Here is a 15,769-nt window from a genome sequence, read left to right on the forward strand (position 1 = left end):
GCTTGACCAAATTCCACGCCAATTTTCAAAATTTTCTGGCTCGCATTCAGTTCAGGCGGAATCTGACTGAAGATCAAGCATGACATCCATTGTATTTTATAAAAATCAGTGCCTGCCCCCAAGTGAAATGAATGGAGGCCGAGTTCAGGTGCGATTTGAAGCTGATTTTGAGGCAAAATTCAGCCATGTGAACATACTCCAAAGCTGGTCTAGAAACTGAACTTACTCGGGAGGTAGTTTTGTGATCCAGACTAGCACCAAATGTCTTTTCCATCCATTCTCGTAATGCTGGTAGCACCATACCACTCAGTTTGTACCTGTAAAACAAATCCAACTTATTAAAAACGATCATTTATACAAGGATGAGAAATACGTGAAAACATCTCTCATATTGGTCAGTTATGCATGTCGTATAAGACGAGAGAAGTCACAGGAGAAAGACCAGGAAGCAAATAACTTTGCAGGATTTCATTTCAACAACTTCTACTACTTGGATGTACTGGAGCAGAGTTAGTGATGTTTTACAATACAGTTAACTAAAAGGTAGGCACCAGATACACATTAGGAGCGTGTCCATCACATTGTGTAAATTCAGTATAACCAGTGCTGTTGAGCGCATGTACAAAGTTTCCTAAAATAGGACTGTGGCGTAATAGGACCTGTATTTACACAGCAGAGAAGCCAATGCTACTAGAGGTTGTTCGGCCAAACATACTCACCTGTCACCTGGAGAGTAGGAGTTTATTTTATTTCTTCTACCGCTCCATTTTTGCCTGGACAACCCCTTTAAGGGGTTATCTTGGAATAAAGATTACCAGTACAATTCCTGCCCTGGTTAACTGGTTACCAACATACACCCCGGTCCCAGATTATTACCTGTGTGGCGGCCATAACACCACTTCCTCTGGATTTCTGATTCTCAATTACGTCACCAACTCCCCTCTGCTCAGCCCGCAAGTAGAGTAAAGTAGAGTGGAGTATGTAATGTGACAGGGATTTGGATCAGCAGCAGGGGAGACAGAGGTCAAAGAAATTGGGGCTCCCCAGGTAATAGACCAAGGCTCTGATGACTGCGTTACATATCAGTAATAAAGTATATCCAGCGCAGGGCACGTATTGGTGAGTTTTATTATTTCCCATATAACTCCTTTAAAGTGTATCTAAACTTTCTGATGGCTTTTCAGGATAAATTGCCGTGTAGGTACATGCAGAGTAGTCTGCATATAACCTTCATTTTCTAGCAGCTATCCCACCACCTCTATTTCCAATTCTGAATTGTTCCAGAATCGGTGGGTGAACACTAGCTGCTATGATGTCTGCTGTATACAAAAGAGAAAACAGTAGATTCTGCTCTGTAACTCTCTCTTACAGAGTAGCAGTAGCATCACTGACGTCATACTTAGGGGGAGTGTTTTAGACTACTAAAGCAGCACTGGTGTATCGTATGCCAGTCTTAAAGGTCGGAATTGGAGATTTGTTAGATTAAAAAAAAAACAATAAAAAAAAAAAACACATCCTCTTTGTAAATATATTGTCTGTCCCTGCACCAGAAAGGAAATATATGCCAGGTAGGAACTAACTCAAAAAAGAAAACTGGCATGAGTTATAATAAATCTATCGGGGCAAGGATTCCCTGCCTTGGCCCACCCCACTCACAATGCATAATGTGGAGGGCAAGGCTTGTGGCACACTTGATACCAATGAGCAATCTGGTGCACTGAGGGTGGCTGTATTGCTCTCCTCACTTTGTTCCAATATGCCCCCCTACCTTCTTTGAGTGATGGGGTCATGGGGCTATGCTGCAATCCAGTCACTCAAAGAATGGAAGGAGGGAGGAGCCTTAGGCCGGGGTCACATCTGTGTTCGGGTTTACGTTCGGTGACTCCCTGAATGGAAACCTTTCCGCATAAAAAAAAAGCAGTTACCTAAGGAAAGTCACAGACCCTATAGACTATAATGGAGTCTGTGTGGTTTTTGCACGAAAAATATGGAGAGATAAGTGCTGCATGTGGATAGGGGGCCGGAATGGCCTGAACGCAGATGGGAACCAGGCCTTAGATCAACAGAGCTGCCCTCAGTGCGCCAGATTTCTATTTTTGCATATAGTGAAATAAATGAATATCGCGGCGGGTGAGGCACATGTTATTTTGGTGGAAAAAAGCATTATAATCAGGTGAACCTGAGCTACAGTACAGACCAAAAGTTTGGACACACCTTCTCATTCAAAGAGTTTTCTGTATTTTCATGACTATGAAAATAGTAGATTCACACAATCTTGCAGTGGCATGCTATTCCATTCAGTTTGTATTTAGTTGGACCATCATTTATTTTTCAACAGGACAATGACCCCAAACACCTCCAGGCTGTGTAAGGGCTATTTGACCAAGAAGGAGAGTCATAGGGTGCTACGCCAGATGACCTGACCTCCACAATCACCAGACCTGAACCCAATCTAGATGGTTTGGGGTGAGCTGGACCACAGAGTGAAGGCAAAAGGGCCAACAAGTGCTAAGCATCTCTGGGAACTCCTTCAAGACTGTTGGAAGACCATTCCCGGTGACTACCTCTTGAAGCTCATCAAGATAATGCCAAGAGTGTGCAAAGCAGGAATCAAAGCAAAAGGTGGCTACTTTGAAGAGCGAGCCTAGAATGTAAGACAGATTTTCAGACTTTTTGTTAAGTATATAATTCCACATGTGTTACTTCATAGTTTTGATGCCTTCAGTGGGAATCTACAATTTTCAGTCCTGAAAATACAGAAAACTTTTTGAATGAGAAGGTGTGTCCAAACTTTTGGTCTGGACTGTATGTTACTAGCGAATATGGTTCACCCTGGTGACAGACTCCATTTAACTATAAATTACACATCTATACCAATTTCTTTATTTTTTAATCGTTAACCCAAGGGTCACTTTAACTTTGTTTGATAACTGGAAACGAAAATGCTCATTACGCCCCACGAGCAATGAAAGGATGTGGATTCCCAAAGTCATCATTCTCTTAGATACGAGTTATCCCAAATCCCTGAAAATACCTATTATGTAGGAGAATGCCCCCATAGCACTGCACCAGGGAAGAAATCAGGAGACGAGTTCTGGAAGATTTATTAAAGCAAGGAAGAAAAATAACGGCACTGCCAAAATATTATATTACCCTCTCCCACAGACACTGTTTACTTAAACTATCCCTGCTTAAAAAGAAGCCGTTTCAGCTCATCTTTCTGTTCTATGATCAACCGTATCAAATGTATATTCGATGCCTGATGAACATTGCCCAAGTAAAGTACTCGAGCTACACAAACAAATCTGCACAGCATCTGTATGGCGTTGGCTGACTGACATAAACCGCCGCTACACGCTGTACTGAGGATGCAACGTGAGAATTCATTACGAGGGAAGGAGCAAGAAGAAAGGAAATGACGGCTAATAATAAATGAGACAAATTGCTCGGCTGGCACCGATGCTGGGCGCCATACATGGCTTGTATCTAGTAAACACAGGGAGAACAACATGCTAGACGTGTGCGGTGCTGGGGGGGATTATTTCATCAATGATGGCATGAGAATGTACCAGTTGTAATGGAGGAACTGGGCAATCACTATAACCGCTGTAGCCATGTAGCATGGTGCCTGAGTGGATGAGACTCCCACCAGGGAAACATATACTAGTTCATGCATCCCATCCAAGCTTGGATCATTTGCTTCCGACACAAGTAAAATAAAAGCAGTTTCATTGATAAGATTCCCCTTAAAGATAATACTTGGAGCATAAGTAACGCTATGGTCACAGACTCCAACTCTGGCCTAAAAATATGATATATTATTAATGTGCATAATTAAGCCCGGGCTTGACTTGTTGCAAATTTATCTTCATAGGAGTTTAGGAAAGTTTTGGTCAGACAGTGCAGCAACTGCCATCGCCGAAAGCGCCGCTCTCTCAGGGACCCAATGGCCATGTGAGCTTACAGGTAAGACGGAGTTATACCCACGCTACACGCAGATGGGCAGGTCTTCGCTACATGCGATTACTGCCTTGTCTGAGCACTCCTTTACCTACTTTGAGAAAAAAAAAAAAAAAAATTTATATCAAAAAAAGTTAGTGTTCCCTCTATGGCCTTATTTACACGACAGCGAAAAATATCGACAGATTGTACGTTCTATATTTAGCAGTTTTGAAATCAACAAGGCTACCATTGAATTCAATGGGTTACGCTTGGTTCACACCAGTGTCCGGTCTCCATCTTCTGCATGCAGAAGACGGAAACCTGTCAGACCGTGTCCGGCCGTGAGCGCCAGTGAGCGTTTTGTGCTCTCCGTGGTGAAACTGTTTTTTAAACTGGACACAAAGTCCTGCATGTCCGACTCTGTGTCCGGTTAAAAAAAAAAAAAAAAAAAAAAAAAAAAAAAAACGCTTCGCCGGAGAGCACAAAATGCTCACGGCCGGACACTTTCCAAACCCATTCAGTTTCGAGCAGGAAAAGGAAACCTGAAAGCGGAGACCCCAGGCGCAGATGTGAATGAGCCCTGTTTTTTTTCAGGGGTTTTTTTTGTTAATAGAGTATGGTATACTATGATTTTTTTTCTTTTAATATTTATTATGTAAACAGATCCATTTGCATGATTTCAACAGATGTAAAAAAAAAATATATATATTTTTTAATCTTTTTGCTTAAATTGCCCATTTTTTTTAAATGACTCATTAAATGGATGACACTAGGCTGTCAAAAAAAAAAAAAAAATAAAGTGCAAGCTACATGGACCACATGAAAATGGTTGTGAAAAACAGATTGCTTCTTAGCCATAAAAAACTGAAGAATCTGACATTCTTTCCACAATGTTGAGCTTGGGCTATAGTCACGCAAAGTTAAAAAGTTAAAACTCCATAAGATGAATAAGTCCAAAAACTACACGTGGCTGCACGTTGCGGTGCTTCCTGAGTTTACAAGGAACATCGGCCATTACTTATTATACGTGAGCCCTTTATGAAGGAATTGGAGTGTGGGAAACATATTAAGTTTCAATTACTGAACCCGCAGCCTTGCTTTAATGGGAGAGAAGTTGTTACTATTATAAAAAAAATAATAATAATAATGTTAAAAATGACCCAACCCATTTCCCCTCTTCTAAGAGTCCGAGCTGTTGTAAAGCGGACTGGAGGCTGCAATGCAACAACAAAAACGTAACCCAGCCCTGCAAGTGTACTGGGGGGGATACTTAGTGGCCAAACACAATAGTACCGTATATACTAGAGTATAAGCCGACCCCAATATAAGCAGAGGCCCCTAATTTTACCACAAAAAACTGGGAAAACTTATTGACTCGAGTATAAGCCAAGGAGGGGAAATGCAGCAGCTACTGGAAAATTTCAAAAATTAAAATGGTCGGAGTTTTTGGGTAGAGTAGTTGCTGGGTGCTGGGGAAGGGGAGGGGGTGTTTTGGTTGTCTGTCTGCCCCTTCCCTGAGCTTGAGGACTGTGTTTTTTTCCCCCACTTGGAATTCAGCCTGGCTGAATATAGGGTATCTGCAGTGCTCCTATTAACCCCTTCCTGACGGAACAGGAGCACTGCAGATCCCCTATATTCAGTAGACCGGGCACTGTCAGACACAGGGATACCTAATGTGTGTGTGTTCCACAGTCATTTTCTACTAGGGAAAGGAGGGATTTACAACTTGTATTTATTTTATTTCTTTATTATATTTTTTTAAAGCTTTTTTTTTTTTTTCTTCACTATTTTATGGGAGATTCTATACATTACTATTGCAGCTGGTCATAGCCCCCCCTCCCCCCCCAAAAAAAGAAATATATACTGTGCTGAAAAACTCGGCTTATACTCGAGTATATATGGTAACTCTGTACTGGAGACTTTCTAATGAGTTAGGGGCCTTTATACTGGAACTTAGTGCAATATTCTTTAATTAATTTTAGTACTATAGTATAACATAAAAATCATTGCATTTGAAGTCTTACAATGCAAAAAGTTACAATATATATATATATATATATATATATATATATATATAATGTATATGTAAGTAAACTCAAAATAATATTGATTTAATATTATAAAATTATAGAACATTAAATCTTAATATCCATCATAAATTCTTATAGAACTCCCACATTTATAGGACTCCTCGCAGGAATCAGTTTGGCGTTGTGTAATATTTGGCTACCTGGGGGACACGTAAATCAGATTTTTATTATGATCTGTTAGTGGATGGATATTCGCCATGATGTCAGTGTAAGTTCCCTATGTGACAGGGCTCCTTGTGAGTCGTGAGCCTGATTTAGGACGCCCTTGTTTTGCTGACATACTTATTAATTAATGAAGATACACAACATGAGGAGTAGGTAGCCGGCTGCTGCCTGCCAAGATATAGCGTGTGATGCTCCTGCCTGTGTCTATTGTCTCCGGCTCCTGGAGATGCTGGGTGCTTGGGGTGGACACAAAGAATATTGTCTGGGGTTTATCTCCTGAGCACCAGGCAGCTTTGCATGTGAAGAACAGATGTGTATTATTTATTGGGTGGTTTCAGTGATTCGCCAGCGAGCAGTAAACACTGGAAATTTCTGCTACCACGAGGCTGGGAAGTGCAGCAATTACACTCTCAGCGCGGCTCACATCATTCATCCGGGCCTACAGATAAGGCTGACCAATTGTAAGGGAAGGCTGACAGAAAATACACTGCACAATGCTACTTGCAGCGTATAGATCTCTGCTCACCGTGCTCGGGCACACCTCCTTACCTTCTTCCAGAGACATTTCTGCAATAAATTTTATTCACTCAATTTACTAGACCTCACAGGGTACATGCGATAGATGAGAACACACTGGATGTACAGACACATCATAGTATATCCTTCAGGTAGGAATCGTGTTGGTTGCAGGTCTTGTTTCATTGACGTGGCACTGAAAATGTGGCATCTGCAAAATGTTGACGACTTGTTGCATATGTATCTGCGGATAGAACACTCTATGCAACAAAGGGGCACATATACAGGAGTAATATACAGGCCATCTGTTTCTAGTGTCACGGTATACTTCACACATGGTTGGACATACTGAGTGAGTAAACCGCATGGGACTTTACACACACACACACGCAAAATTATATTATATTATATATATATATATATATATATATATATATATATATATATATAAGATTTTTTTTAAAAATGTGTGTATGTATATATATATATATATATATATATATATATATATATATATATATATATACACACACACATACACACACATATTTGCTTTTATTATGCATATTTTTTTTTTTTTTTTTTTTTTTTTTTAAGGCCATCTCACATAGCCTAACGCTATGCCCCCCTGAATAAATGCATAGTTCTTTTGTTGCAGATTTTGCTGGCGATACTTTTTTGTGCCAAATACAAGGGTGGCTTGAAAAGGAAAGGAAAATATAAAGGAAGCTTTTATACTTCTTCCTTCTGACCTCTTACTCCTGGCTTTGGCTCAAAAACCACAGCAAAATCTGCAAAAAAAAAACCCCCAAAAACAATAGAAAACAATGCTTCCACAACTTGGGGCCTCAGCACAAGAGTTAACAGTTTGAGGTCCTTAAACCATCAGAGATGGAAGGTATAACCAGGTCCCAACAATGTATCCAGGGAGGACAAGATACAAAGCCCTCCTACAACAAGTACTGCTCATTCCACAAATACTGGCCTTAGTAAGAATGTACAACCCATTTGAACATTATTAAGTCCCCCCCCCCCCTTATAAGTGCCTACTCCCGACAAGTACGACTATATTTACTTAGAATGTAAGCGTGCGCCAGTAACTGCTGGCTGATACGGTCAGGACACTTTATGGTTAAGTGTGACTATAAATTATTGCATGTAATGTATTATAATATGGTCCAAAAAAAAAAAAGTCAAAATAATATCTGTGTACACATCACATTCTGTCAATATAGAGATAAGCGGCACTGCACAGGCACTGCTCATCTTTTACGTAGTTGAGGTTTGGGATATGAAAACCCCCTGATCTCATTTACATTTCTTAAATCTGAAGAACATGTTACTGATTATACAGAGATAAGCAGCACTACATAAGCACCGCTCATCTCTCCTGTAGATGTGGTCTGCCGCAGCTACCTAAGAAAAAACCTAATCTTTCTTATATATTTATATAATAATAACTAAAGAACGTGTTAAGAATACGATATTTACAGAAATATTACAGAAGTGCAGCGCTATATAGCGCTATACCCATCTCCTGCAGAAGAGGTCTGTTTATCCAAAATCGGAAACTCCTCTGTGAACTCAGCCACAAATATACAGCAGGATATACCCTGCCATATCCAATTACTTCTCATGGGCCCCCAATCATCAGAGGGGTTGCTATGTGTTATGATACAGATCTGTGCACAGACTGCTATCCTATACATCGAGCATGATAGAAGACATACACTGTGCACTATACAGTACTGTCAGACTGTATATAAATGTAGTATATAAAGAGCTTAGTGCCACCCACTGACATGTAGTGCTCCTGCTTCAAGAGGTTCTTCAGCAGCTGCAGTATAAAATCATATATTATTAATGCAGGGTAGTCTATGACCCCAGTGGAGAACTCTAATATTCTGGCCTTTATCTGATGTAATATACCAGATTTCTGCTGACTTTTCCCTGTAGGTATGAGTGGGACTATATAAAGAAATGTAAACCAAGCTGCTGACAGATATACAGGACAATGGCGGGATATGTAATGGGAACTTTGTCTGGTGCGGAGAACACAATATTATGGGACGGCTACATAGGCAATCCCTTCATATATTCTGCCTGCTTCTGTAAGGCTAAGCCCTACACTTACTACTCAGATTTGGGAAGAATATGGGAAGAATACTCAGATTTGGTTATATTTGCAAGAATCTGAAGTTTCTAATGTTATAGTCATGTATATGACAGATCCATTCAGACAGGATTGTGTCAGTGTGAAGACACCCCCCCCCCTCACATCATCATACGCCCGCCCCTTTAAGATGTTTTATTGCAGGGCTCATGCTCTGTTTACACAAGGCTGCACCAACTATCAGGGGCTTCAGGATTGGCCGATCACAGAATGAGGGCGGTGCCGCCAGTCTACAGTGATTAATTAGTGGGCGGCAGCTAAAGATAAACAAACCACCTCATTGGTTGGAGTCACTGATGACTCATAACCTGAATTTACATATGCCCGCCTACACCATTTAACCATTTGAAGGTTTGCTTTCAGCAAAGGCCGGCATGACTGTACTACAGCACCATCTACAGGCGCAGAGAGGAAACGTTCCTTTCACTTAATACATTAATATCAGTACTTTATGACGAATTGCTACATTTGGTAAACAAAATGGACCAGATAATTAACAGATATAACAACCAATGAACCCATAAGAAATAAATCAATTACACTTAGTCTAGAGAAGACGCTAAAAGACTTAAAGCAACATTTTCTTTACAGCTAATACCAAACCTGTGATCATTCACGGGAAATTACATCAAAGGTTAGTTCTACATTCCCGCTGACGCTGTATGTAGTAAATCAGATTTTCGGAATTACTTCTTATATCTTTTCTAGCTTACCTCTTGCCGGTGAATTCAGCTTGGCCCTTCTTGTTAAAAGTGAATTTGGAATCATTGTAACCCCATCCATTCCATTTCAGGAGCTCCTGTCTGTACGGAAAAACAGATCACATATGTATCATGTTCACATACACAAATAATGCAAATATATGGCTTATGTACATGTGTAAACACTAGCAGATACTAGTTATGGTGAGGGAAAGGTTATATAGCTCTGTAGAATCAACTTTTATTGAAAAAATAAATATATATATATATATATATATATATTTTAAATATTTACATGTTGTATATATGTACATATATATAATACTTTTTTGTTTATGACCAGTGATTCATTATTTATATATATATATATATATATATATATATATATATATACACACACACATATACACACACATATACACACACACAATATTACAGAAATTATACAATTTGATTTCTGTGCTTTGTTCTGTTTAGAATATAAACTAAGATATTCAAATTTAAAAAAAATATATATATATAAATATGATATATATAGTTTATTTTTTAATGTTTATACACCCCCTACATAATATATATGAATATACTCAAACACACGTGTAAAACATGCATTGAGTACATAAGATGTGTATAGTAGAGCAACGATTTCTTGGACTTACTATCCATTTTCTTCTGCCTCCATGTAACTACAGTATTTGGCCTCATCACTTGCACATTAATTCTTGAAGTAAATTTGGGACTCTAGCACAATCTTATGAGAACAACAATTACTGTATTACTTCTTTGTCTGGATTATAGCACACGAACACTAAGAGTAGACTGAGAGACTAATATATGTCGCGTCCAGATTGTTATTTTTGCACACCTAATATGTAAAGCGGAGAGGCGTCAATATATCGGAAACGCTTTAACTTTTTATCTGTGTGATAACTGAACCAAGAGTCAGAAAAACCAGACTTAGGACGTGTATAACCGAGGCAGACATACTAAATGATACTACTAGAAAAAAACAAAACAAAAAAAAAACCACATATATAATAATAATAATAATAATAATAATAATAATAATAATATAAAAATACAATAATAATAATAATTCATAAATACCAACAAAAATCTAAAAATAAAGACAAAAAAATGATAGAATGACAAATACGTTATATATACCGTAACATTTATTGATTCCTAATTTTTGAGAGGGAGATCTTTGCAGATACTTTTGTAGGACATGTTAGAGAAGACTTTGCTGAAGTTGTTATGAAATTTCGTTTCTTTACAATTCCTGCAGTCAACCATATTACCTCCAGTACTAAAGTAAGATTATTACATTTAGTGGAGGGGATCGCTGCACTTCGGCTCCATTTCACCGCGACAATTTCCATAGAGCTTTCTGCTTTAGCATTGAAGTAGAAATCCGTTTACATTAGGGTTACCAATGCAGAACTTTCAGAGTTAATAATCTGATGGTTTCGCATTAGTTCTGTTGCTGCAGCCAATACACACATTTGCCAGAAAAGGCCACATGTGGACACAAGGTGGCAGTATAAACACATGGCGGCCTCTCCCCAGACAGCTGGGAGCAGATTTCCTGTTCTTTCATCACTACATGTGCACAGCATGACATGAACATTACATACCATGTAAATACTCGCACCCCTAGGCATGCTACAGTTACAGCAGCTGGGAATATATTACACACATATATATGTGTACCTATATGATATTATATAGCTATATCTAGAGAGCTATAATACACAGACATACACATATAGGCAACTATATACACAACAAATTTCCTAAATACATAATATCAAGGCATAGCAATGGACTTTCATGATGTCCGTGATGATGGGAGCTATAACTCATCTGCAATAAATTCCTAAAAATGACCTGACCATATGGCATAGACCCCAGATACCAGGCTTGTAGCCTGCAGTCTCAGTTAGGATAGGGTTACATGGTGACGTCTCAGAAAAGGATTTTAGAGCTGGGACTTCGTTGTTTAAAAAAAAAAAAAAAAAAAAGACTTTCCAACTTTCAGTGCGGTCCAAGTTTGTGACCGGTAATCAAAAATCCAACAAGGTTGGCGTTATTGTAATCATTTTGTGGTCACATTGCAAACCCAATGACAAGGGCTGTGGGGTCGGAGTCGGATTTGGGTCAGTTAGGAGCAATTTTGGGTGGAGTCATGATTTTTTGTGGGGGAATGGGGGGTAATATATATATATATATATATATATATATATATATATATATATGATAAGATAATCCTTTAATCTATATAGATAGATGTATAATATATAACATCCAACTATTACCAATGATCAAAAGTCGGCGCAAATAATAGTCGTAAAATATGATAATTTATATTTTTATTGTAGGTTATAATTATAAACCTTTCCGCCTATCTGTACTCAGCACGTATACACACTATAATTCTCAGCGTGCTGCGCCGGCTGAGAGTTGTAGTTCTACCAGTCACAAGTTGCTCTGATTCAGATAATGTCATTTATCTTGATCCCAGACAAGTAATGTGATATCACTAGAAACCACTAAAGCGTGACATTCCCAGCTTGTGACCGGCCATCACACTGCTGTCTTTGATTCTTGCGCCTTGACGTCTATTATTAGGAATAATGTCACTGCCATAGCGGCGTTCTCACAAGCCTGGCGAGGGAAGGAATAAGGTCAAACAAGGTAGTGCACCTCGCCATGACCCCCGCCACACAAGCTGGCTGCATGCACACGATTGGTGCCGAGCGTCCCTTCAGACACACCCATGACATGTTCTACCTAATGACATGCTACGCGTTTTATACAGCGACCGTAATTGTTATGACTTGGGGTTTATTACCGCTGATTTCTACGGAGATGGCCATAATCATTCATGCTAAATGATACTCGGAGCTCCTCCTGTTCACATGCAAATGTCTAGAGTCTCAATGGTTAACAAAAAAAAGAAAAATTGAACACTTTACCTGACTGGACACTAGGTGGCAGCATTGCTCCATTACAGATTCCCCCTGTGCTGCACTATATTTCTAGGCTGAACCCACCCACAGACTCCTTATTGTTCAATCACACAGCACACAGAGGTTTCACAAAAAAGGGAGGCATTGGCTCCGGCGATAATATTCTCCAATACCAGGGAGCGTGCGCGTTATTTATACCTAAAGCAATGAGGCCGTTCTGAGGTCTCCGATTATGCAGATCGCTAAAATGTCTGCCAATGCAAAAGACAATTAAAGAAATTTACAGATTTTATTTATTTATTGGCATTTTACTCACCCGCATCTATAAGCTTTGAATAGCCTGTATGGGGAGATGCTGGTGCAGTCACATTGTCAGTCTGCGCAGTGTATATAGTGCCCCGTATTGCGACAATATGGAGGTCATATTCTGTCCGTCCACCACCGCAGGATACAGAGGACAGCTTTGATGGCCAGCTACTAAACATATTAAAAAGTACACCAACAATGCCATGTACACCGAAGTGAAGCATACACATTACACCTATATACGCTGAACCCAGATATTTATGGGACTGTCTATTCCATAGAGGAGTCTCGTGTCCAGGAAAGATTGGGCTGCCGGATTAGAACATGGCGATACTCTGTCTGAACTTGCCATCCTGTGGTGGCATCTGGTGTTCCCCAAACATCAAAAGTTTTCTGCAAACAGATTTTGCAGCTTTTGTTTGGAAAAAAAACAAAAAAAAACCTGTATTTTTTCTGCCTTCCATTCATTTGAATGGCCTGTGCAAAAAAGGGTCATCGGAAAATTAAGTATTTTGGATGTGGGACCTAGAGCATTGGGTTTCTGCCACAGGACTGCCCTCATTTTATGGGGCACTGCAATGAGTGCAGTTTCCAACAAAGAACTGCGGCAAATAGCGCCGGACACTTTGTCCTGCATACTGAAAGCGTCAGTCACAGACTCCCCTTTAAGTCAAGGGGAGACTGATTTAATGTCTGCTTCCATGCCAAAATCTAGGCAAAAAAAACCCTTTGGGCAAACACACCCTGAGACTACATGGTGATATCTGTCATTTACAAGGTCACCGCTACTCCATAGGCAGCAGGACGGGTAGTGGTTTTCACTTACCCTGCATAAAATACTCAAGGGCATTCTCATTTTTAGAAAAGGATGTGACACATTGTCACAAGATGTGGCGTTATGTCAGGATGTCACACTTGATGCCGGTGACCTGGTGTATTCCCAGCCATTGTTGATGTGGATATAAAGAAGAAAAGGTTTGTTTTTGTACCGTGTTAGCCAGTGGGTATGAAATATAAAAAACAAAAAACTTGAGTCTTCAGTAGGTGATACTTTTTTAATGGCTAACTCATAATGATGACAGAATATAACGTTTCAAAGCTCTTTTGCTTCTTCTTCAGATATAACTAAGAACAATCTCTGAAGGCTGCATATTTATGTACAACAGGACACATAGGGATAGGATTTCAGGAGAGAGAGGGATGAGGAGAAGAGGCTTATTAGTATATACATGTAAACAATTCACAGTTCCCAGGTTCTTATCTTTATGGCCGTCTTAGTTCATGTGGATATAGTTATAGTTAGCTGGTAGCACGTTCAGGGGAAGCGACCTGTATGGGAGGGATCAGTCGTCCTCATACCAACCATAACCGGAATGTGTAAATAGCGGTAGGATAAGGCATATAAAGAGGGGGGCCGCACGTAAATAGGGGAGTGTCCTAAAATAATCGTTCATTAATCGTAATCGAGGTAAAATGCTCAATTAATGGGGATTTTGATTTAGGGCATAATTGCCTAGACCTACTGTATAATACAGCGGTAATGGAAGAAATGTATAGCCAGTAAGGCCACTCAAGGCACTGCCTAATGTGGATAGCCCATATTATACAGTATATACTTTATTTAATGTATGGATGAAATAAAGCAGGTTGTGTGAACTGGGATGAAGTGAGAAAGCAGCATCAAATATGTACAACTCAAGGTATAAATCGTTGAATGGCTAAGCTGCACTACCAGACTAAGCCTATGGACAAGGGTAGCGCTGTTTCCGGCAGGAAGCAGCCCAGTTTCTCTCATCTGATGAACAGAGTGTACATGTCTCTTCTAGGTCATAGTTGTCCAACTTGTGACTTCTGGGGTGTGGTAGAGATTTGCTGCTTAGATTTTGATGTAGCGTACAGAAGTACTCTGATTTCCTCCCCCATTCTCCTAATCCGTTATCTGAATGGACAGACCCCCCACCACCACTAATCTGCACGTGGTCTTCTACCCTGTGGTTATATCAGTCCACATCTTGTTGGCAGACACCTCGCACAATCCTCTGTGTGCACTGTACTCTATGAGAGACCTTGCTATGGAATAAAATAACAGTGATGGTGTAAACCCTGCGCCTTATTGAAAGTCTGTACGTTCACTAAACAACCAAGGTATTAGGGTAACTTGCAGAATTTCACTGGATGAATCAGAGGTGAATGTGTTATAATATACATGATGTAAGAGAAGGAATGCAATGTGTTTAGGAAGTGACTCAACCGCTGTGAGCTATAAAACGGTGTCCAAAGGTGAAAACATGTCCACAGATAAAGTAGCTTGCAAAATAACCTCATCGCTCAGTAAGGGTGTGACAGAGTCTCTGTATGGAGACTTCTGTCCAGAGAAGAAAAATTGCTACAAGTCCAACTACTACATCTAGTGGACCCCATTATAGCCAAAGGGGTCTGTCAGTCACCATTGGTTCCCATTCTTTTAATGGTCCGTTGTGCTGGTCCTCTCAGGCACAGATATCAACACAGTGCAGGTAGTACAGTCAGAGCGGCTGTGACTCTCTTAATCTTATTGAGAGGTGTCTGATACACAGTAGTTCATATCTACCAAAAAGTAGTCCAAGAAAGGACAAGAGGTAGGTAAGGGGTGGTCTGAAAGAGTCCCCAGTGTTTAAACGAGTGCAGAGACCGCTTTGGATGGGTTCACACCTGCGCCCGGTCTCCACTTTGCAGGTTTCTATCTTCTGCCCAAGAAATTGAACAGGAGACGGAAACCGGCAGTCAGTTTTCAAACCCATTCACTTGAATGGGTTTGCAAAGTGACCGCCCGTGAGTGTTTTGTGCCTCTTCGCGGCAAAACGTTTTTTTGTTTTTCTTTTTTAACCGGACACAAAGTCGGACATGCAGGACTTTGTGTCTGGT

The 15,769-nt window shown here is 40.0% G+C and overlaps 1 protein-coding gene across 1 annotated transcript in view; it reads right to left on the minus strand.

Moving 5' to 3' along the window:
• The window catches only part of AGPS (alkylglycerone phosphate synthase), a 149,755-nt gene that overhangs the window by 110,018 nt on the left and 23,968 nt on the right, over positions 1-15,769 (minus strand). The window contains exons 2-3 of the mRNA XM_075284006.1: positions 9,600-9,689; positions 227-317 (exon numbers count right to left, since the gene is read on the minus strand). Of these exons, the coding sequence (XP_075140107.1) occupies positions 227-317; positions 9,600-9,689 (181 nt within the window). The remainder of the gene's footprint in view (positions 1-226; positions 318-9,599; positions 9,690-15,769) is intronic.

This window comes from Leptodactylus fuscus, chromosome 8 (genome assembly GCF_031893055.1).
Source record: "Leptodactylus fuscus isolate aLepFus1 chromosome 8, aLepFus1.hap2, whole genome shotgun sequence".
In the NCBI taxonomy this organism is placed as follows: domain Eukaryota; kingdom Metazoa; phylum Chordata; class Amphibia; order Anura; family Leptodactylidae; genus Leptodactylus; species Leptodactylus fuscus.